At 39.7% G+C, this 22950-nt stretch overlaps 1 protein-coding gene across 1 annotated transcript in view; it reads left to right on the forward strand.

Annotated features, from left to right (window-relative positions):
* sema3c (sema domain, immunoglobulin domain (Ig), short basic domain, secreted, (semaphorin) 3C) overlaps window positions 1-22950 on the forward strand; it is a 109203-nt gene extending 86253 nt beyond the window's left edge. Inside the window, exons 6-18 of the mRNA XM_060903815.1 lie at window positions 6916-7006; window positions 7627-7746; window positions 11434-11576; window positions 11657-11771; window positions 11944-12013; window positions 12187-12331; window positions 12457-12679; window positions 13770-13858; window positions 14369-14410; window positions 15943-16100; window positions 16210-16277; window positions 16404-16534; window positions 17706-22950. Of these exons, the coding sequence (XP_060759798.1) occupies window positions 6916-7006; window positions 7627-7746; window positions 11434-11576; window positions 11657-11771; window positions 11944-12013; window positions 12187-12331; window positions 12457-12679; window positions 13770-13858; window positions 14369-14410; window positions 15943-16100; window positions 16210-16277; window positions 16404-16534; window positions 17706-18080 (1770 nt within the window). The 3' untranslated portion in view covers window positions 18081-22950. The remainder of the gene's footprint in view (window positions 1-6915; window positions 7007-7626; window positions 7747-11433; window positions 11577-11656; window positions 11772-11943; window positions 12014-12186; window positions 12332-12456; window positions 12680-13769; window positions 13859-14368; window positions 14411-15942; window positions 16101-16209; window positions 16278-16403; window positions 16535-17705) is intronic.

Raw genomic sequence — 22950 nt, forward strand, 5'->3', positions numbered from 1 at the left:
AGCCCGTTCCTCCGTACAGAACAGCTTCAACTCTGGGATGTTGGTGGGTTTCCTCACATGAACTGCTCGCTTCAGGTCCTTCCACAACATTTCGATTGGATTAAGGTCAGGACTTTGACTTGGCCATTCCAAAACGTTAACTTTATTCTTCTTTAACCGTTCTTTGGTAGAACGACTTGTGTGCTTAGGGTCGTTGTCTTGCTGCATGACCCACCTTCTCTTGAGATTCAGTTCATGGACAGATGTCCTGACATTTTCCTTTAGAATTTGCTGGTATAATTCAGAATTTATTGTTCCATCAATGATGGCAAGCCGTCCTGGCCCAGATGCAGCAAAACAGGCCCAAACCATGATACTACCACCACCATGTTTCACAGATGGGATAAGGTTCTTATGCTGGAATGCAGTGTTTTCCTTTCTCCAAACATCACGCTTCTCATTTAAACCAAAAATTCTATTTTAGTCTCATCCATCCACAAAACATTTTTCCAATAGCCTTCTGGCTTATCCACGTGATCTTTAGCAAACTGCAGACGAGCAGCAATGTTCTTTTCGGACAGCAGTGGCTTTCACCATTGTTGTTCAGTGTTCTCCTGATGGTGGAGAGATGTGAGAGAGGCCTTCAGTTGCTTAGAAGTTACCCTGGGGTCCTTTGTGACCTCGCCGACTATTACACGCCTTGCTCTTGGAGTGATCTTTGTTGGTCGACCACTCCTGGGGAGGGTAACAATGGTCTTGAATTTCCTCCATTTGTACACTATCTGTCTGACTGTGGATTGGTGGAGTCCAAACTCTTTAGAGATGGTTTTGTAACCTTTTCTAGCCTGATGAGCATCAACAACGCTTTTTCTGAGGTCCTCAGAAATCTCCTTTGTTCGTGCCATGATACACTTCCACAAACATGTGTTGTGAAGATCAGACTTTGACAGAACCCTGTTCTTTAAATAAAACAGGGTGCCCACTCACACCTGATTGTCATCCCATTGATTGAAAACACCTGATTCTAATTTCACCTTCAAATTAACTGCTAATCCTAGAGGTTCACATACTTTTGCCACTCACAGATATGTAATATTGGATCATTTTCCTCAATACATAAATAACCAAGTATAATATTTTGTCTCATTTGTTTAACTGGGTTCTCTTGATCTACTTTTAGGACTTGTGTGAAAATCTGATGATGTTTTAGGTCATATTTATGCAGAAATCTAGAAAATTCTAAAGGGTTCACAAACTTTCAAGCACCACTGTATATACACACACTGACCACTTTATTAGAAACACCCATCCAGCTGCTGTTTTCTGCAGTTCTCTACTCAGCCGATCCCTCGACAACGGCACGATGCATCAATTCATGCAGATACAAATCAAGAGCTTCAGTTAATGTTCACAATGTTCAAACATCAGAATGAGAAAAACTGTGATCTCAAAGTGTGATTTTCTTTCACTGTGGTATGGGTGTTGGTTTGAGCCAGATGGACTGGTTTGAGTATTTCAGAAGCTGCTGATCTCCTGGGGTTTTCACACACACCAGTCTCTCGAGTTTACACAGAATGGTGCCAAAAATAAAAAAACAAGTGAGTGAGTGGAAACAAACGCCTTGTTGATAAGAGCGGGTCAGAGGAAAATGGACAGATTGGTTTGAGCTTTTTTGCCAGGAAGGATATCGTAACTCATATAATCACTCTTAACAACCATGGTGAGCAGAAAAGCATCACAGACAATATATCAAACCTTGAGGTGGATGACCTACAACAGCAGAGGAGCACATCAGGTTCCTCTCCTATCAGCCAGGAACAGGAATCTGAGGCTGCAGTGGGCACAAACTCTCCAAACACAACTGAACACTACACATCATCATCATCATCATCCCAACTGAGGAAAGATCTTTTGGAAGAACGTGATCATCGTCGCTCCAGAACAGCTCCAGAGACGTGTAGACTCTCTGATCAGGTCCATCAGACGCTTCATCAGTTTTTCCTTTAATTTTTCACTTGTTCAAGTGCTGTGGGTGAAATGATGCGAGAAAAGAGAACATGTGAGAAGAGTAAGAAGGAACAGAGAGAAGAGAAAATGTGAAGAGTGTGAAAGACAAAATAAGAGAAAACGAGGGAAAAAAGAAACGAGAATAAAACAGGAAACTGGACAGAAGAAAAAGAGAGAAGAGAAAATGAATAAATAAATAAACATAATAAAAATAAGTACAAGGATATATAATAGATGAGTTTAGGAGGGAAAAAAATTTAAGAAAACTAACAAAAAGACAAAGAAGATCAGAAAGAAAAGAGAAAAGATGAATGCAGATCTCTCCGTGAGTTTTGCTCTCCATCATTCTGCATTTGTTTGAACGGGAAGTTGCTCTGTTTTAGCGCCATCTGTTTGGAGTCTCTCATTCTGTCTGTCTGTCTATCTGTCTGTCCATCTCACGGTCTCTCTCTATCCGTCTCTCTCTATGTCTGTCTGTCTCTCTCTCTCTCCTTTCTAACTTTTATATCCCATATCCTTCTTTGGAGTTTATAAATGTACGACCTGCAGATTAACGTGACAAGGCCACACACAAAAAAAGTGGAACACTGTGTGTGTGTGTGTGTGTGTGTGTGTGTGTGTGTGTGTGTGTGTGTGTGTGTGTGTGTGTGTGTGTTGATTTAGCATTTTGGTGACTGTAACTTACCCTAACCCAAACCTGACCTGCACTGATGGATTGTGAGTGAATAAATCCCGCCTTCTTCCCGTCCTTCATTTCGGAAATGTGTTTAACGTTCCATGAAGGAAAATGGAGGAAAATCAGAGCCTCAGTTTTAATCGCTCTGATGTTTTATATTGTTACTGAAAGTGTTACGATGCTAAAACCTACTTTTTACAGCGTTCACAAAGTTTGCTAGCATCACTAAATGTGATGCTAGCAAACTTTGTGATTTGTCTCACAAAGGTATCTGACACTGAACCAAAAAATGAGTGAAAATGTGGTAAATGTTTCTCTAACAGTTATTCAATCATCATTAAGAATGTAACGTAGCCAGCTAGCATGTGAGTGTGCCCTTATTTCTGTTTACATGCGCACATGCTAGCAAGGTCAGTGTCTTCACTAGCTAGCAGAGCTAGGCTAACTCTGTTGCATGTTTGCCTCACTAATTTATGACTGCACTCCAGAGATGTTTGTTTTTTGCTGAAATCATTAATTAAAATTTCAGTATGAATTATTGGGTCTACTGTGACTAGATTAGCACTTTAGCACTAAAGGTAGCTGAAATTTAGCTGCCTTACAATCGCGAGCTATCATAGTATGGAATTGGTTTTACTCACTTTAGTTTCAATATTATTGGCAGCTGTTCAAATGTTGTGTTTCGCATAGCAACAGAATGCTCGTCACCTTGGTGGTGTTAGCTAGCTAGTGGGTTACAAATACGTCGTATGCTAATGCATCTCACTGCACTTCATCTTAAAATTCACAATTTCTTCAACCAAAATTAAAAAAAGATTTAGATAGCTAAATTTGTATCTAACTGGCATAGAAATGTTATAGGTTGATTATGGGAATGTTACAGGTGAGCTATAGAAATGTTACAGGTGTGTTATAGGAATGTTACAGGTGTGTTATAGGAATGTTACAGGTGTGTTATAGGAATGTTACAGGTGTGTTATAGGAATGTTACAGGTGTGTTATAGGAATGTTACAGGTGTGTTATAGGAATGTTACAGGTGTGTTATGTTACAAGTGTGTTACAAAAATGTTTCAGATGTTTTCCAGAAAACTTACGACTGTGTTATAGAAATGTTACAGGTTCATTATAGAAACAAGTGTGCATTATATGTTGCAGGAGTGTTATCGAAATGTTACAGGAGTGTTAATGAAATGTTGCAGGTGTGTTTTTGAAACAGAACAGGTGTGTTATTGAAATGTTACAGGTTCATTATAGAAACAAATGTGCATTATATGTTGCAGGAGTGTTATCGAAATGTTGCAGGAGTGTTATTGAAATGTTACAGGTGTGTTACTGAAATGTTCCTGCAGTGTTAATGAAATGTTGCAGGTGTGTTATTGAAATGTTACAGGTGTGTTTGTGAAATGTTCCAGGAGTGTTATTGAAATGTTGCAGGAGTGTTAGAGAAATGTTACAGGTTCATTATAGAAACAAGTGTGCATTATATGTTACAGGAGTGTTAATGAAATGTTGCAGGTGTGTTTTTGAAACATAACAGGTGTGTTATTGAAATGTTGCAGGTGTGTTACTGAAATGTTACAAGAGTGTTACTGAAATGTTGCAGGTGTGTTTTTGAAACATAACAGGTGTGTTATTGAAATGTTACAGGTGTATTACTGAAATGTTACAGGTGCATTTTTGAAACATAACAGGTGTGTTATTGAAATGTTACAGGCATGTTACTGAATGTTACAGTTGTGTTACTGTAATGTTACAGGTGCATTTTTGAAACATAACAGGAGTGTTATTGAAATGTTCCAGGAGTGTTGATGAAATGTTGCAGGTGTGTTTTTGAAACATAACAGGTGTGTTATTGAAATGTTGCAGGAGTGTTAATGACATGTTATAGGTGTGTTATGTTACAAGTGTGTTAGAAAAATGTTTCAGATGTTTTCCAGAAAACTTACTAGTGTGTTATAGAAATGTTACAGGTTCATTATAGAAACAAGTGTGCATTATATGTTACAGGAGTGTTATTGAAATGTTACAGGAGTGTTTTTGAAATGTTACAGGTGCATTTTTGAAACATAACAGGTGTGTTATTGAAATGTTCCAGGAGTGTTACTGAAATGTTGCAGGAGTGTTATTGAAATGTCACAGGTGTGTTACTGAAATGTTCCAGGAGTGTTATTGAAATGTCACAGGTGTGTTACTGAAATGTTACAGGAGTGTTATTGAAATGTCACAGGTGTGTTACTGAAATGTTCCAGGAGTGTTATTGAAATGTTCCAGGACTGTTACTGAAATGTTACAGGTGTGTTACTGAAATATTCCAGGAGTGTTACTGAAATGTTACAGGTGTGTTACTGAAATATTCCAGGAGTGTTACTGAAATGTTCCAGGAGTGTTACTGAAATGTTCCAGGAGTGTTATTTAAATGTTCCAGGACTGTTACTGAAATGTTACAGGAGTGTTACTGAAATATTCCAGGAGTGTTACTGAAATGTTCCAGGAGTGTTACTGAAATGTTCCAGGAGTGTTACTGAAATATTCCAGGACTGTTACTGAAATGTTACAGGTGTGTTACTGAAATGTTCCAGGAGTGTTATTGAAATGTTCCAGGACTGTTACTGAAATGTTACAGGAGTGTTACTGAAATATTCCAGGACTGTTACTGAAATGTTCCAGGACTGTTACTAAAATGTTCCAGGAGTGTTACTGAAATGTTCCAGGAGTGTTATTGAAATGTTCCAGGAGTGTTAATGAAATGTTGCAGGAGTGTTACTGAAATGTTCCAGGAGTGTTAATGAAATGTTACAGGAGTGTTACTGAAATGTTGCAGGTGTGTTATTGAAATGTTGCAGGTGTGTTATTGAAATGTTCCAGGAGTGTTAATGAAATGTTGCAGGAGTGTTATTGAAATGTTACAGGTGTGTTAATGAAATGTTGCAGGTGTGTGAGTGAAATGTTCCAGGAGTGTTATTGAAATGTTGCAGGAGTGTTATTGAAATGTTCCAGGAGTGTTAATGAAATGTTTCAGGTGTGTTAGTGAAATGTTCCAGAGTGTTACTGAAATGTTACAGGTGTGTTACTGAAATGTTCCAGGAGTGTTATTGAAATGTTCCAGGAGTGTTAATGAAATGTTGCAGGTGTGTTATTGAAATGTTGCGGGTGTGTTAGTGAAATGTTCCAGGAGTGTTACTGAAATGTTCCAGGAGTGTTAATGAAATGTTCCAGGAGTGTTATAGAAATGTTACAGGTGTGTTATAGAAATGTTACAGGTGTGTTAGTGAAATGTTCCAGGTGTGTTATTGAAATGTTGCAGGAGTGTTAATGAAATGTTGCAGGTGTGTTACTGAAATGTTGCAGGAGTGTTATTGAAATGTTGCAGGAGTGTTAATGAAATGTTGCAGGTGTGTTACTGAAATGTTGCAGGAGTGTTATAGAAATGTTACAGGTGTGTTAGTGAAATGTTCCAGGAGTGTTATTGAAATGTTGCAGGACTGTTAATGAAATATTGCAGGTGTGTTAGTGAAATGTTCCAGGAGTGTTATTGAAATGTTCCAGGAGTGTTAATGAAATGTTACAGGAGTGTTACTGAAATGTTCCAGGAGTGTTAATGAAATGTTACAGGAGTGTTACTGAAATGTTGCAGGAGTATTATAGAAATGTTCCAGGAGTGTTATTGAAATGTTACAGGTGTGTTATTGAAATGTTCCAGGAGTGTTATTGAAATGTTCCAGGAGTGTTATTGAAATGTTACAGGTGTGTTAGTGAAATGTTCCAGGAGTGTTATTGAAATGTTGCAGGATTGTTAATGAAATGTTACAGGTGTGTTAGTGAAATGTTCCAGGAGTGTTAATGAAATGTTGCAGGATTGTTAATGAAATGTTACAGGTGTGTTAGTGAAATGTTCCAGGAGTGTTAATGAAATGTTACAGGAGTGTTATTGAAATGTTACAGGTGTGTTAGTGAAATGTTCCAGGAGTGTTATTGAAATGTTGCAGGATTGTTAATGAAATGTTACAGGTGTGTTAGTGAAATGTTCCAGGAGTGTTAATGAAATGTTGCAGGATTGTTAATGAAATGTTACAGGTGTGTTAGTGAAATGTTCCAGGAGTGTTAATGAAATGTTACAGGAGTGTTATTGAAATGTTACAGGTGCATTTTTGAAGCATAACAGGTGTGTTATTGAAATGTTACAGGAGTGTTTTTGAAACATTACAGGTGTGTTATTGAAATGTTACAGGTGTGTTTGTGTGTGTTTCTGTAGGAGAAAGTGTTTTATGTCTCCTCGAAGTCAGAGTCGGGAAAAGGACGCTGCTCCTTCAACCCACAAGTCAACACCGTCTCTGTCATGCTCAGTAAGTGCTGGAATACACATCTGCATGTGCGCGCGCGCACACACACACACACACACACACACACACACACACACATGCACACGCACACACGTAACCTCATGTCCCTTTTGCATTATGTCATGTAAATATACACATATGCCAACTTTTACTATACATTATATAAACATACACATATATATATATATATATATATATATATATATATATATATATATATATATATATATACACACGACATCTGACCTTGCATGATGTCCCATCACACTGACTCAAACATAAACATTTCCATCATGCATGCACACACACACACACACACACACACACACACACACACACACTTTCAACATATATTTCATCATATGATGAACATATCCAAAGACACATGCCTGATCTTGCCATATGGTCCATCAAGGACACACACACACACACACACACAGCTTTCACCATATGTTCCATTATATAACACACACACACACACACACACACACACACACACACACACACACACATTACTGATAGATGAAAGTATAGACAGATGGTGCACTAACTCTCTCTGTCTACCTGTCTGTCTCTCTCCGTATTTCTCTCTCTCTCTCTCTCTCTCTCTCTCTCTCCTGTAGATCAGGAGCTTTTCTCTGGCGTGTACATTGACTTCATGGGGACGGACGCAGCCATCTTTAGGAGTCTGACCAATAGGAATGCAGTGAGAACGGACCAGCACAACTCCAAATGGCTCAGCGGTACAAATCACCTCATACGGCCTGGTCCAAAGCTATATATCAAAAACGTATCATATAAACCCAGTAATGGTGTGTTCTGATTGGCTGAAAGCAGTGTAAATGAAAGATAATATATAAAACATCGTCTCTGTTATTGTCAGAGACCAGAATAATTAACACCGTGTGGGAAAAAAAGCAAAAACCAGATGTTAGCATGAATGAGGGCTACGTGTCAAATGCTAGTCTAGTTCATTTTATTAATATTTTATTAGACCATAAATTTTTGCCATTTAGAGTCACTTTTTGAAGCTGCAGCTGAGTGACTGAAAAATATGGACACAAAGCTCAGTGACAATTTAGCTAGCTATCACATACCGTTTATATATTTTATACAGACAAAGTAAAGACTGACAGTGAAAATGAGACAGTGCTATCAGGAACGGCAACATTTACTTCTGATACGTTGGGCAATTACTTAGAAAAGCTAAAATTCTTAGCTGTCTATTTACCATGCATAGCTGCTAATAATTAGTGGCACAGTGGTGTAAGTGGTTAGCACTGTCGCCTCACAGCAAGAAGGTTCTGGGTTTGAGCCCAGTGGCTGACGGGGGCCTTTCTGTGCGGAGTTTGTATGTTATCCCCGTGTCTGCATGGGTTTTCTCCAGGTGCACCGGTTTCTCCGACAGACCAAAGACATACGGTTAGGTTAACTGGCTACTCTAAATTGTCCATAAGTGTGTGTGTGAATGATCGAGGTGAGAAAACCTCTATAATAATCCAATAGAATGCAACAAGAAACCACAACTGTAATTCTTCCCTAGAGACTCTGAGGGCTGAAGCCATCAGAACAGTCACACCACTGCAGTGATATGCCAGATAGATATCACTGTGTTTTATATATATATGACACAGTGACAACAAAACAATCAAGAGTATCAACATTTGCTTCAGATATGTTGGTAAACTTTTAAGAAAAAACAAAATAGCTAAAATAATCTTGTTAACACGCAGCTGCTAAATTTTTAAACAACAATGTAAAGGCACAGTGACAAAAACGATACCAAACAATCAGGAACATCAACATTTACCTCAGATGTGTTGGTAAATTGCTTCAGAAAGACTCTGTATGGCTAAAATTCTGATTAATCTAGCTAGCATGTAGTCATTATTTGTTTAACAGACAATGTAAAGACATAGTGATAGCAAAAATGAGACCAAACAATCAGGAACATCAACATTTACCTCAGATGTGTTGGTAAATTCTGAAGAAAAACATTTATATTGCTAAAATGATGAGTTATAATGCTAGCATGCAGCTGCTAAGTCTTTAATCAACAATATAAGTGTACAGTGATATTGAAAATGAGACCAAACAATCAGGAAAATCAACATTTACCTCAGATGTGTTGGTAAATTGCTTCAGAAAGACTCTGTATTGCTAAAATTATTATTAATCTAGCTAGCATGTAGTCATTATTTGTCTAACAGACAATGTAAAGACACAGCGACAGCAAAAATGAGACCAAACAATCAGGAACATCAACATTTACCTCAGATGTGTTGATAAATTGCCTCAAAAAGACTCGGTATTGCTAAAATTGTGATTCATCTAGCAAGCATGTAGCCATTATCAAGTCAAGTCAAGTATATTTTTATCGCACTTTTAACAATAGACACTGTTGCAAAGCAGCTTTACAGAAAATTTAAATTAAAGACTTTAAAATTAACTAATTTTATCCCTAATTTATCGCCAATGAGCAAGCCTGTGGCGACGGTGGTGAGGAAAAACTCCCTCAGATGATATGAGGAATTTTGGTTGGATATTTTACGACTCTTCATGGTAGAATTCGTAGAGTTCAATTAAATTTTTTCTTCTTGGCATGGACTCGAATAAGCACGATTCATATATTTTCAATAGGGTTGAAGTCAGGACTTGTTTTAAGCTTAATGTTAGCCTGCTTTATCCTCCACAACCAGCTCTGATGTGTGTTTGGGTTCATTGTCCTGGTGTAACTCCCAGGTCCCAAGCCATGTTCAAGTTTCTGATGGTTTATGCTGTAGAATTCAGAGGTCATTCTCCTTCTTCATTATTCCATCCACTTTGTGCAATGAACCAGTTCCACTGGCAGCAAAACAGCTCCAGAGCATGATGATCCTACCACCATCACCAGTTGGTACAGTGTTCCTCTGTACATGGTGGTCATTGTGGCCAAACAACTCAATCTTTGTCTCATCTGACCATACAGCTTTCCTCCAGAAGGCTTTTTCTTTGTCCATGTGGCCAACTTCAAACTTTAGTTAAGCTTGAAGGTGTCAGTTTTGGAGCAGGGGGTTATTTCTTGGATAGCAGCCTATTAGTCCATGGTGATCTGAACTGTAAACAATGATCCATCAGCTTCCAGTTCATGGCAGGGCTGTGCCATGGTGGTTCCCAGGTTGTTCCTGACCATCCAAACCAATTTCCTTTCAGCTGAGGGTGACAGTTTGGGTTTTCTTGAAGCAAAGTGGCTGGGCAAAGTGACTACACCTCACAATAACTTGGATACAATTGTTTGAACTGATCTTGGAATTTGCAGTTGTTTAGAAATGGCCCTAAGAGACATTACGGAGTTGTGTACATCTGCGATCCTCTTTCTCAGATCTGCACTGAGCCCCTTGGACTTTCCCATTTTACTGTGTGTTGGTCAATCCAATGAGTGCTGTAAACAAACCCTTTTTATGAAGGTACAGAGAAGCTACCAGCTGTAGTCAATCATGATCACTAACAGGAAGTTAAGAGACCTCGGCCTTGGCGAGATAAGAGACATTTTTGAAGTTTCAGCACCTCTGAATTAATAATCTCAGTAAGCGTATGTAAATTTTTGACCCTGTGTTGATTTCAGAAAACCCAAAGAAAATTAAAACTTGTGCACCAAATTCTAGTGTTTTTTTTTTTTTAATTAAAGCTGTGTGCTGTACAATCATACCGACTAGTGGCCTAGTGGTAGCATGTCCGCCTCTCGATCGGGAGATCGTGAGTTCTATTCGCGGTCGGGTCATACCAAAGACCATCATAAAAATGGTACCTACCGCCATCTTGCAAGGCACGCTGCAATACAGATGTGCATGGGGAGTTAAACTCTCGTGGTTACCAGAAGACTAGCCCCCCACTGTAACCCTAGCTATGTAATAGGCGAGAGGCCGAGGGCTACGGAGATCGGTGCCGCCCGATGCGCCACCATCAGAGTTGGGCCTGGTTAGTACTTGAGTGGGAGACTGCCCAGGAATACCAGGTACTGTAAGGCACGGGAAGGACTTTAAGCTTTTTTTTTTAAAGCTGTACAATCATTCTGCCACAGAAAAAAAACAGTTCAAAGAAATTACTGAAAGCCCAAATATTGCCGTGACATTCATATCCAAGATGGCATTCATGTCACTGTATGTAAACTTCTGACCACAACTGTAGCTAGCGATGTAACATTACACAGAGGGGTTTCACTGGAGTAGTTAAACATAAGTTGCTAAATAGCTTGCTTAATCACTATTATTCAGTGAAATAAAATATATAATGAAATGAGGAATGAAATAAAGTGATAGCTAGCCAACTTGCAATGTAATCTCTTGACAGATGCACTATTCAGTAACCTTTGTGGTGATTTCACATCCTCGAGTGAATAATGCTAATAATGCTAATAATGCTAATGCTGCAGGTGTACGTTATTGTTCCAGAGCCTGTGTTTATCGATGCCCAACTGATTCCTGATGGATCAGACGCAAATGATGCGAAACTTTATTTTTTCTTCCGTGAGAGACTAACGGACAACAATGGCAACACCAAGAACATACACACCATGGTGGCACGAGTCTGTCCTGTAAGTGTGTGTGTGTGTGTAAAATAGACATCTGTGTATGTGTACGTGTGTAATAAACATCTTTGTGTGTGTCTCTGTAGAATGATATTGGTGGTCAGCGCAGTTTAGTGAATAAGTGGACGACATTTCTGAAGGCCCGCATGGTGTGTTCAGTTGTGGAGGAAGACGGCACTGAAACACACTTTGACGAACTCGGTGAGGACATTCTGCTTACAATATTTAACGATGAAACTGAGTAATAGAACAAACAAGGCTATGTGTGTGTGTGTGTGTGTGTGTGTGTGTGTGTGTGTGTGTGTGTGTGTGTGTGTTTTTAAAGGGCTCATGAGACAAGTCACGCACTAATTGTGTTCCTTCTTCCATACAGAGAGTGTGTTTCTGCTCGAGACTGAAAATCCCCAAGGCTTGCTTTTATACGGACTGTTCACTTCCACCAGGTACAGCCTACGTGTGTGTGTGTGTGTGTGTGTGTGTGTGTGTGTGTGTGTGTGTGTGTGTAAATTCAAATTTCAGGATTTTATTGTTAGTGCATTAGAGCCTATGTTTTGTATATTTGGTTATCCTAACTGCTTTTTTTCTTGTGTGTGTGTGTGTGTGTGTGTGTGTGTAGCTCAGTGTTTAAAGGATCAGCAGTGTGTGTGTACAACATGGCGGATGTGCTGACAGTGTTTAACGGGCCGTTTGCTCACAGAGATGGACCAAATTTCCAGTGGACGGCATTTCAGGGACGAATGCCGTATCCACGCCCTGGAACTGTGAGTAACCCCTCACCAACACACACACACACACACACACACACACACACACACACACACACACACACACATTCAGGTATGTGTGTATGTATACTGGATATCTTTTGTCCCTTTCTCTCTCTCAGTGTCCTGGAGGTGCATTCACTCCCAACATTCGGAGCACTAAAGAGTTTTCCGATGATGTGGTGACGTTCATGAGGAATCACCCGCTGATGTTTAACTCAGTTTACCCGCTGGCTCGGAAGCCTCTGCTGCTGCGCACACACGCTGATTATAGATACACCGCCATCGCCGTCGACCAAGTGCACGCTGCTGACGGCCTCTACCACGTCTTATTCCTTGGCACAGGTCTCTCTCTCTCTCTCTCCTTCACACACGCATACTGTCATGTAAGACATCCCATAGACCACGATAAAAAAGAAAGGAGACACACACCCTACCCCATACTGACCAGTACTATGTATCTTGTAATTTTGTGGTGTGTGTGAGTTAAGGGGAGGTCAGATGTTCAGCAGTGGTTTTGGATGACGTTTTCACATCCCAGTTGTTTGTGTTTATCAGCTGCCAGTTATCCCAGAATTCTGAGTGCAGTTCTGGTCAGGGATTTCTAATTCCTGCAATAGTATTGGAGTGAAATAAAACTAGATGGATGAATGGATTTAAGGATGGAAGGAGGGATGGACAGAGGGAGGTAAAAAGGGAATGGGTAGATGGAGGGATAGATTGATAGAGGGATGAAATGACAAAGATAGAATTAGGAAAATGCTAAATTATAGGTAAGGATAGTATAGATGCCGATAAATAATGGCAGGATGGGTGAATGGATGGATAGATAGACAGCTTGAGAGACAGATGCTGGATGGATGGATGGATGGATGGATGGATAGTTTGATGGATGGATGGATTGACAGATGGATTGATGAATGAATGGAAGGATGGGTGGATGGTTTGATGGACAGACACATGGATGGATGAATAGGTGGGCAGATAAATGAGTAGATGGGTTGGTGGACAGACAGATGCTGGATGGATGGATGGGTGGATGGTTTGATGGACAGATGAATGAATGGATTGACAGATAGATGGATGGCTGAATGAATAGATGGATTGATGCGTGGATGGATGGATGGATGGATGGATGGATGGATGGATGGATGATGTGACAGACATACAGTTGGTTGAATGGATGGATGGCTTGATGGACAGATGTATAAATGGATGACTGGACATATGATTGGATGGACAGTTGGATGGATGCTTGATGGACAGATAGAAAGATGAATGGATGATGGACAAATGGATGGATGGATGGATGGATGGATGTCTTTATGGACAGATGGATGGATGGCATTGAGTGGGAACTGTATTTCTCCTTATTGTGATCATTTCTCTCTCTCTCTCTCTCTCTCTCTCTCTCTCTCTCTGTTTTCCCCCTCAGACAGAGGCACAGTGCAGAAGGTGGTAGTCTTACCCACTAATCGCTCTCTGGATGAGGATTTGATCCTGGAGGAGCTGGAAGTGTTTAAGGTCTGAACTCCTGCCAAATACAGCAAAACACCCTCTGGAACAAGGGATAGAGGAGAGGAAAGAAGAAGAGAAAGAAAATAAGAAAAGATCTGGAAAGGAAAAGAATGGTAGATGATGGAAAAGAGGAGAAAAAGAGAAGTGGGGAGGGGAGATGAGGGCAGGGGTGAAAAGATACAAGAGGATCGGAGATCATCGAAAAAAATGAAGAAATGAAATAAAGGGGAAAGGGAAATAAAAGGATGGAGGGATTAATGAGGATAAAATTATGAAGTAAAAAAGAAATTTGACGAGCGAAGAGAGGAAGATATTTCCATTTGAGAGCCCTTAAAGAACCCAATGCTCTAAGGAGGAGGGAATGGAGAGAATAAGAGGAGAGAGAAAAGGAATACAGAGAAAGGAGAGGAGGATAGAGAGGAGAAGGGAGTAAACATGTGGATAAGGATGTGGTGAATAAATGACTCAGTGCTCATGAGGATCTGATGTTTTACTTGACTTCCTTTAATTTCACAGAAACCAGCAGCAATAACCAACCTGAGGATCTCCTCTAAAAAGGTACAGAGTCACAGAGAGACAGATGGATGGATGGATGGATGGATGGATGGATGGATGGATGGATGGATGGATGGATGGATGGATAGTTGAAGGGATGACATTGAGAATCTATGGATGAATGAATGGATGATGATATGTTGCATGGATGAATGGATGGATACTGTAAATGGAGGAATAAATACATGACAATGTCAGCTGATGGTATTGTGGATGAATGGATGGATGGATGGATGAATAAATTGATATAAATAAGTAGATGGTAGGGCGGCACGGTGGTGTAGTGGTTAGCGCTGTCACCTCACAGCAAGAAGGTCCTGGGTTCGAGCCCCGTGGCCAGCGAGGGCCTTTCTGTGCGGAGTTTGCATGTTCTCCCCGTGTCTGCGTGGGTTTCCTCCGGATGCTCCGGTTTCCCCCACAGTCCAAAGACATGCAGGTTAGGTTAACTGGTGACTCTAAATTGAGCGTAGGTGTGAATGTGAGTGTGAATGGTTGTCTGTGTCTATGTGTCAGCCCTGTGATGACCTGGCGACTTGTCCAGGGTGTACCCCGCCTCTCGCCCGTAGTCAGCTGGGATAGGCTCCAGCTTGCCTGCGACCCTGTAGAAGGATAAAGCGGCTAGAGATAATGAGATGAGATGAGAAGTAGATGGTATTTTGAATGGGTAAATGGCTGGATTAATTGAATGTGTGTCTGATAGATAGATAGATAGATAGATAGATAGATAGATAGATAGATAGATAGATAGATAGATAGATAGATAGATAGATAGGTAAAGGGCTGATATTGTGAATCTGTGGATGAATGAATGGATGGATGGATGGATGGATGGATGGATGGATGGATGGATGGATGGATGGATGGTATTATGAATAGAAGGATGAGTAGATGGCTGGATGAATGAATGAATGAATGAATGAAATAGTGAACTGATAGAGAGATAGATGGGTGAGTGCATGAATAAATGAATAGTGTTATGGATAAATGATGGATAATGAATGGATGGATGGATGACACAAATGAATGGATTGATGGATGGATAGATAAAGATGAGAGGATGAATTCTTTTGTGATTTTGTGAATGAATGGATCAGTTACACAAATGGTTTGGTGTGGATGGATAACTGGGTGGATGATTTAATGGATGATATCGTGGATGGATGGATAGATGAATGAATGGATAATTGAAGCAATTGATTATATTAATAGATGGATAGATGAATGTTATTCTGAATGAATAGATGGATGAATGTATGAATGGCTCTGTGGATGGGTGAATGAATGGGTGATGTGACTGGATTGATGGAAGGATGAATAAATGAACAAATGAATAATGAATGAATGAATGAATAAATGAATGAATGAATGAATCAAAAGCTGAAATGATGGATGAATTGAATAAATGAATTATGTGATATTGTAAATGAATGAATTATTATGTGAATGAATGAATATAATTCCCATAGAAGTGAATGGGAAAGATAAGGCACGTTTTTGTATCATGTTTATGTTTTGTGTGTGTGTGTGTGTTACAGCAACAGCTGTACGTGAGTTCGGAGTACGGCGTATCCCAGGTGTCCCTACACCGTTGCCATGCCTACGGCTCGGCATGTGCAGACTGCTGTTTGGCTCGAGACCCGTACTGCGCCTGGGACGGGCGGAGCTGCTCTCCGTTCTATCCTACAGGAAAGAGGTTTGTGTATACACACACACTCACACACACACACACACACACACACACACACACACACACAGTATTTTAAAGAGAATATGTGCGATTTGGAGTGTGGTTCTGATTTCAGGAGGAGCAGGAGGCAGGACATCATGCACGGAAATCCACTCACTCAGTGTCGAGGCTTCAACCTGAAAGGTGCCATTACTTATACTTCACAGCAACACATGCTGGTTAATCACATGCTGTACTCATATCCTAAATCGTGTGTGTGTGTGTGTGTGTGTGTGTGTGTGTGTGTGTGTGTGTGTGTGTGTGTTTCAGCCTACAGGAATGCAGTGGAGATGTCTCAGTATGGAGTAAAACACAACACCACTTTTCTCGACTGTTCACCCAAATCACCAAAAGCCTCCGTGCAGTGGCTCATTCAGAGAGAGAACGACCGCAGGAAAGGGGTCAGCATGCACACACACACACACACACACACACACACACTACGAGAGAACTTGTACCTGAACCTGCAGCAAACAGTACTAATGACTGTAATCACTTTAATATACGACTCAGTGACTCAGTGATTCAGTGACTCAGTGATTCAGTGACTCAGTGGCTCAGTGATTCAGTGATTATGGAACAGTTATTTATGTCATCATTAATCCTGCTTTCTGCCAGTCAGACTCATTCATTCATTCATTCATTCATTCACAGTGAAGGAGTGTTGAGATTTAACTTGATGTTAAATGATAAACTGAACTTGCTGCTTGCAAGAAGCTGAAAATGATGTAAGGACAAAGGAATGAAAGGAAAGAGGGAAGAGAACATGAGTAAAAGAAAGAAAGAAAGAAAGAAAGAAAGAAAGAAAGAAAGAAAGAAAGAAAGAAAGAAAGAAAGAAAGAAAGAAATGGGTGAAGAAAGAAAGAAAGAAAGAAAGAAAGAAAGAAAGAAAGAAAGAAAGAAAGAAAGAAAGAAAGAAATGGGTAAAGAAAGAAAGAAAGAAAGAAAGAAAGAAAGAAAGAAAGAAAGAAAGAAAGAAAGAAAGAAAGAAAGAAAGATGATTTTAGAAACAAAGAAAGAAAGGAAACAAACTAAAAGGCAAACAATAAATTGAACTGGAATAAAAGTCAGCTCTATTCTGTAAATTTTAATAATGTAATTACAACTAAATAAAAAAGGCAAGAAGATTGAAGAAAGCAAAAGAAGAAGACAAACAGAAGAAGGAGAAGAAAACACCAGCTGCTTTCCATCAGAACGTCCATTAGCTAAAGCGACGAGCTAGCGCCTTTCACAGCGAGGTGAAATTCCCCTCAGATCAGAAACACATGTTCAACATCAAACACACAAACACACACTCAGGAGCTGGCAGCGTGGAGCATCGACTTCACACATCAGTTACTCCATACAGGAACATTAGCATTCAGGCTAACAACCGACAATGAGAACATCACTGTTTGTTAGCGAGCAGCTTGCTAATTGTGTAATTAACAGCTTGTAAAAGTGTAGCAAAGCTGTGACACACACATGACCTCTGGTTTAGATGTCAGATCTCTAAACTGACATCACTCACTCTGTGTGTGTGTGTGTGTGTGTGTGTGTGTGTGTGTGTGTGTGTGTGTGTGTGTGTTGTAGGTGAAGATGAGCGAGCGTATCGTAGCGACGGAGCATGGCCTCCTGATCCGCTCAGTGCAGCTCTCCGATCAGGGCCTGTATCACTGCATAGCCACGGAGAACGGCTTCAAGCGGACACTCACCAAGATCCGGCTTCACGTGTTGACCGAGGCGCTACTGAGCACGCTCGGCAATAAGCACTCGTCGCCATGGAAACCCAAAGCACTGGCATCGGCCCTGGGCCCGTCCGAGACGCTCGCCATGCAGCAGTACTGCAAAGAACGACAGCAGCTGCAGAGCTTCCGGGTGAATCCACGGGGAGACCTGGGCAAACTCAAACCACTGCTGGAGATCCGCAAGAGCCGCAACCGACGGAACCACCGACACGCTGAGTAGGACCCGACAAGACAGAGGACTAACCGGACATCCTGGGGCAACAAGGGCGGAGCTTAGGTTGAATTTAAGCAGCCAATCACAAACGTCATGACATTGTTTTTAGTTATTTATAGATTTCATATTTATAATAATTTAGCAGCATTAGCTAAGCTAGCACTGGAAATGCAGCAGTATGCTAATCAGTAGCTACCTGAGATTAAGTTGCTAGCTTAATGTAGCAAAAAATAAAAACTGGTTTTAATTACACAATAATAGTTTTGCAATATTAGCTAAGCTAGCCAGCTCCTGTAGATAAACACACCAGTGTGTTAATGTCATGCAGATAACTCGCTAAATATGAGCACCTGGTTGGCTCTTAGAATTTGTGATGACGTAACACCCTTATTTGCATATTTAATCTGATTGGCTCTTATTACTCCCTCACTTTACTACATTAAGGAAACAGCAGCTTAAAAATTAGCTAAGGTTCTCTAGATGAGATTAGATTAATTATTTTAAAGCTAATTAATTCCTAGAACCAGGTTTGCTAGTAATAAACATCATTAAGGATAATTTGTTAGCAAGATAATAATTTATTCTGCCATTCAAGCCCAAGGTCAAGTTTGCTAGCGTGCTAGTTCACTTTACATCAGTAATCAAGTTTGCTATGAGGATAGCTATTGAGTAATTAATACGATCAGCCATGTTTCTTAGCAACGTAGCTAACTTCGCTGTAACTATTATATTGTGTAATTAAAATCTTGCTCGTCGGCTAGTTAGCATTATGCTAGCTATTAATATTTATCAGTAGCGAGGTTTACTAGCAATCTTGCAAAACTATATTGTTCAGCAAACCAGTAGCTAGCTTGGCTAGTTAAGTTTGGTAACTCTGATGACATCACACTATGAACTTAGTGACTGGACGATGAAACGGAGCCTGAGCTTCGTCCTTGTTGAGCTTCAGGGCGTGAAAACAGAGGACTGACGGGAAACGTGTTTTCCAAATAAAGCAGAATGAAAGAGAGATGGACGGACAGATGGAAGAGAGGAATTCAGAAGATGAGCAGAAACGTTTAGAGGAGATTTATGACTTGTGCGCTTTCTAAAAAAAAGGAGAACTTTAAAACTTCTCTCATACGGACCTGATTTTTTTTTTTTTTTTGCTCTTTGCTTTTTACGTGCATGAGGTTACACTGACCAGATGACTGTGATACACACACACACACACACACACACACACACACACACACCAGTTATAGCATGTCTTTATTGTTTTCTTTTTATTTATTTGTTTCATAATCAGGCAGGAGGCCAGAAATCGTTTGCTACACTTCTACAATAGTTGTGTTCAGTGAAAAAAAAAAAAGAACACTAACACTTTCAGGATGTTAAATAACAGTGTGTTCTAACAGTTTGTACGAATAAAAAACGGAGGAGCGTAATCATTTTTATTACGAAAACAAAACGGAATGCGTGAGATAGTGATGTTTATAAAACTTGTCAGGAGGAGGTTAAACCCATGTTGGTACTCGAGAGCAAAAGAATGAAAATGTAAAAAAAAAAAATGTTCCAGTGTGTAAAACTTTACATCATAAACAGAATGTTCAACTGAACATTTTAAAGTCACACAAAAACAATCGTTAAAGAAATAAGATATTCATATGCAAATAGAAATATGCAAATTGTTGCACCAGAGTTACATGGGTAGGATTTGCATATTTGAACCTGATTGGCTCTGATATTTTGTGACACAGTAACACTCTCATTTACATACTAGAACCCAATTGGCTTTTTTGCATACTACAAACAGATTGGCTCATTCAATTGCATGCTAGAATCTGATTGGCTCTTATACATTGTGACACAGAAGCACGATCATTTACATTCTTGAATGGAATTGTGATGAAGTCATCCTTTCTTTGAATACTAGAACTTGATTGGATCTGATATTTTGTGACTCAGTAACACACTCATTAGCATAAAATAACCTGATTGGCTTTTATATTTTGCTTCACAGTAACATGGTCATTTGCATACTAGAACCTGATTGGCTCTGATATTTTGTGACCCAGTAACACGCTCATTAGCATAAGAGAACCTGACTGGCTTTTATATTTTGTTTCACAGTAACATGCTCATTTGCATACTGCAACCTGATTGGCTTTGATATTTTGTGTCACAGTAACATGCTAATTTGCATAATATAAATTGAATGGCTTTGATATTTTGTGACACAGTAACGTGCTCATTTACATACTGTAAGCTGATTGGCCCTAATATTTTGTGTCACAGTAACATGCTCATTTGCATAAAATTACCTGATTGGCCCTCATATTTTATGACAAAGTAACATGCTCATTTACATACTATAAGCTGATTGGCTCTGATATTTTGTGTCACAGTAACATGCTCATTTATATACTGGATGGATGGATGGATGGATGGATGGATGGATGGATGGAATAACATGCTCATTTGCATAAAATTACCTGATTGGCCCTAATATTTTGTGTCACAGTAGCATGCATATTTACATGCTAGAACCTGATTGGCTCTGATATTTTGTGACACTGTAACACGCTCATTTGCATACTAGAACCTGATTGGCCCTGATATTTTGTGTCACAATATCATGCTCATTTGCATACTAGAACCTGATTGGCTCTGATATTTTGTGACACTGTAACACGCTCATTTGCATATTAGAACCTGATTGGCCCTGATATTTTGTGTCACAATATCATGCTCATTTGCATACTAGAACCTGATTGGCTCTGATATTTTGTGACACTGTAACACGCTCATTTGCATACTAGAACCTGATTGGCCCTGATATTTTGTGTCACAATATCATGCTCATTTGCATACTAGAACCTGATTGGCTCTGATATTTTGTGACACTGTAACATGCTCATTTGCATACTACAACCTGATTGGCCCTGATATTTTGTGTCACAATATCATGCTCATTTAGAACCTGTTTGGCTCTGATATTTTGTGACACTGTAACACGCTCATTTGCATACTAGAACCTGATTGGCCCTGATATTTTGTGTCACAATATCATGCTCATTTGCATACTAGAACCTGATTGGCTCTGATATTTTGTGACACTGTAACACGCTCATTTGCATACTAGAACCTGATTGGCCGTGATATTTTGTGTCACAATATCATGCTCATTTGCATACTAGAACCTGATTGGCTCTGATATTTTGTGACACTGTAACACGCTCATTTGCATACTAGAACCTGATTGGCTCTGATATTTTGTGAGGCAGAAACTCTCCTGCCACATGTGCAACATTTCCAGCTCCTGTTCCAGCAAATTTTATTCTTTTGTCGGAAAGATTTATCACAGCTCAATCTTCTGTATCTCACTCAGGAGAACGAAGGCTAACAGAAGCTTCCTCTGATTTACACACATGGTTTTGAGCGACAAGGAAGATTTGTGGTGAAGAAATCAATCCCTCACACTAATACACACACACACACACACACACACACACACACACACGGTTTAAACTGTCCCAGTCACACAGGAGCTAGTCATTTAGCAGAGCGGAACGTATCGCTCACTTCTTGTGAAACTTTGTGCTCGTGAAACGGGAAATCCACACACATGATTTAAGGGTTTGAGGGTCTGAGATGAAAATGTGTTGGAGAGACCAATGTACATCCAGCTGTGGAACAGATGTTAGAAAAAACAGAGCGAGAGAGAGATGATACGACGATTAATTTAATCGTCTTCTACTTTATCAGAACACCTTTTTTTGGGGGGAGGGGTTTCAAAATTCGCACGCTCACCTATTAGAAAAAAATTAAACATTGTTAATTAAAATGTATTAAACTCAATTACTATCTACACCAACTTCAAATTTGTCCAAAATCTTAAGGAAGTGCTCCCTACTTAAGTAGCCTGCTTCCAAGTGGCCCTAATTTGGATTTTCCCAATGCGTCCTCATGACACTGGATGAAAAAGGCGGAGATTGTGTTAAATTCAGCCAGCCAATCACGAGCCTCATCACCACCACAGTACTTCACTTCACATTAACTAGCTTAATCGCAAACCACACTCTTTATTACAGTTTGTGTTAAATTCAATCAGCCAATCAAAAACTTGATGTGACGTAACAGTGATAATGCTAATGTTAGCCAGGATAAATAAACAGCTAGCTAGCTAGCATAATCATAATAATATAAAAATGTATGCAAAGTCTGACAGAAAGAAATATAAATGAATGTCATATGATCAAGTGTGTGATTGGCTGATTAAATTGCTTAAGCTCCGCCCCATTTCATGCATGCTGTTATTCCAAAACGTACGTGTGTGTGTGTGTGTTTAGTCCACTGATCCTCCTTTATAATTGGCAGTGTACAGATTTATTTAAAGCGCTGTTATTGTTGTTGTTGTTGTTGTTATTGTTTTGTAAAGTTTTTCTGAACATGTGCACGGTATTAAATACGTCGGTTTCATCCGAACTCAGGAGATGGGTTTAATACAACAGCTAGATTCTTAAAATCAACATCTACAACTACTTGGATTTGGGAATTTAGGAATGATGTAGGTTTATTTGATACGGAATGACATTCACCTTCGCACTAATCCATTCATACAACGTCTACTGAAGTGTGTTTCTGTCTCGAGATTTTATTTTCATTTATTATCTTCTATTATTCGTTTATGATCTGCACAATGTGGCAACCAGACAGTATTAAGGGCCAGGGGTCAAAGGTCAGATAGATAGACAGTCAGACGGGTGAAGGAGAGGATAGACAGAGCGATAAACAAACAGATAGACAGACAGGAAGTTGGGCAGATAAACAGAAATAAATAAAGACGGAGATATGTAGACAAACGGACGCTTCAACAGATAGACAGGCATAGATA

The sequence above is a fragment of the Neoarius graeffei genome, chromosome 21 (genome assembly GCF_027579695.1).
Source record: "Neoarius graeffei isolate fNeoGra1 chromosome 21, fNeoGra1.pri, whole genome shotgun sequence".
NCBI lineage: Eukaryota > Metazoa > Chordata > Actinopteri > Siluriformes > Ariidae > Neoarius > Neoarius graeffei.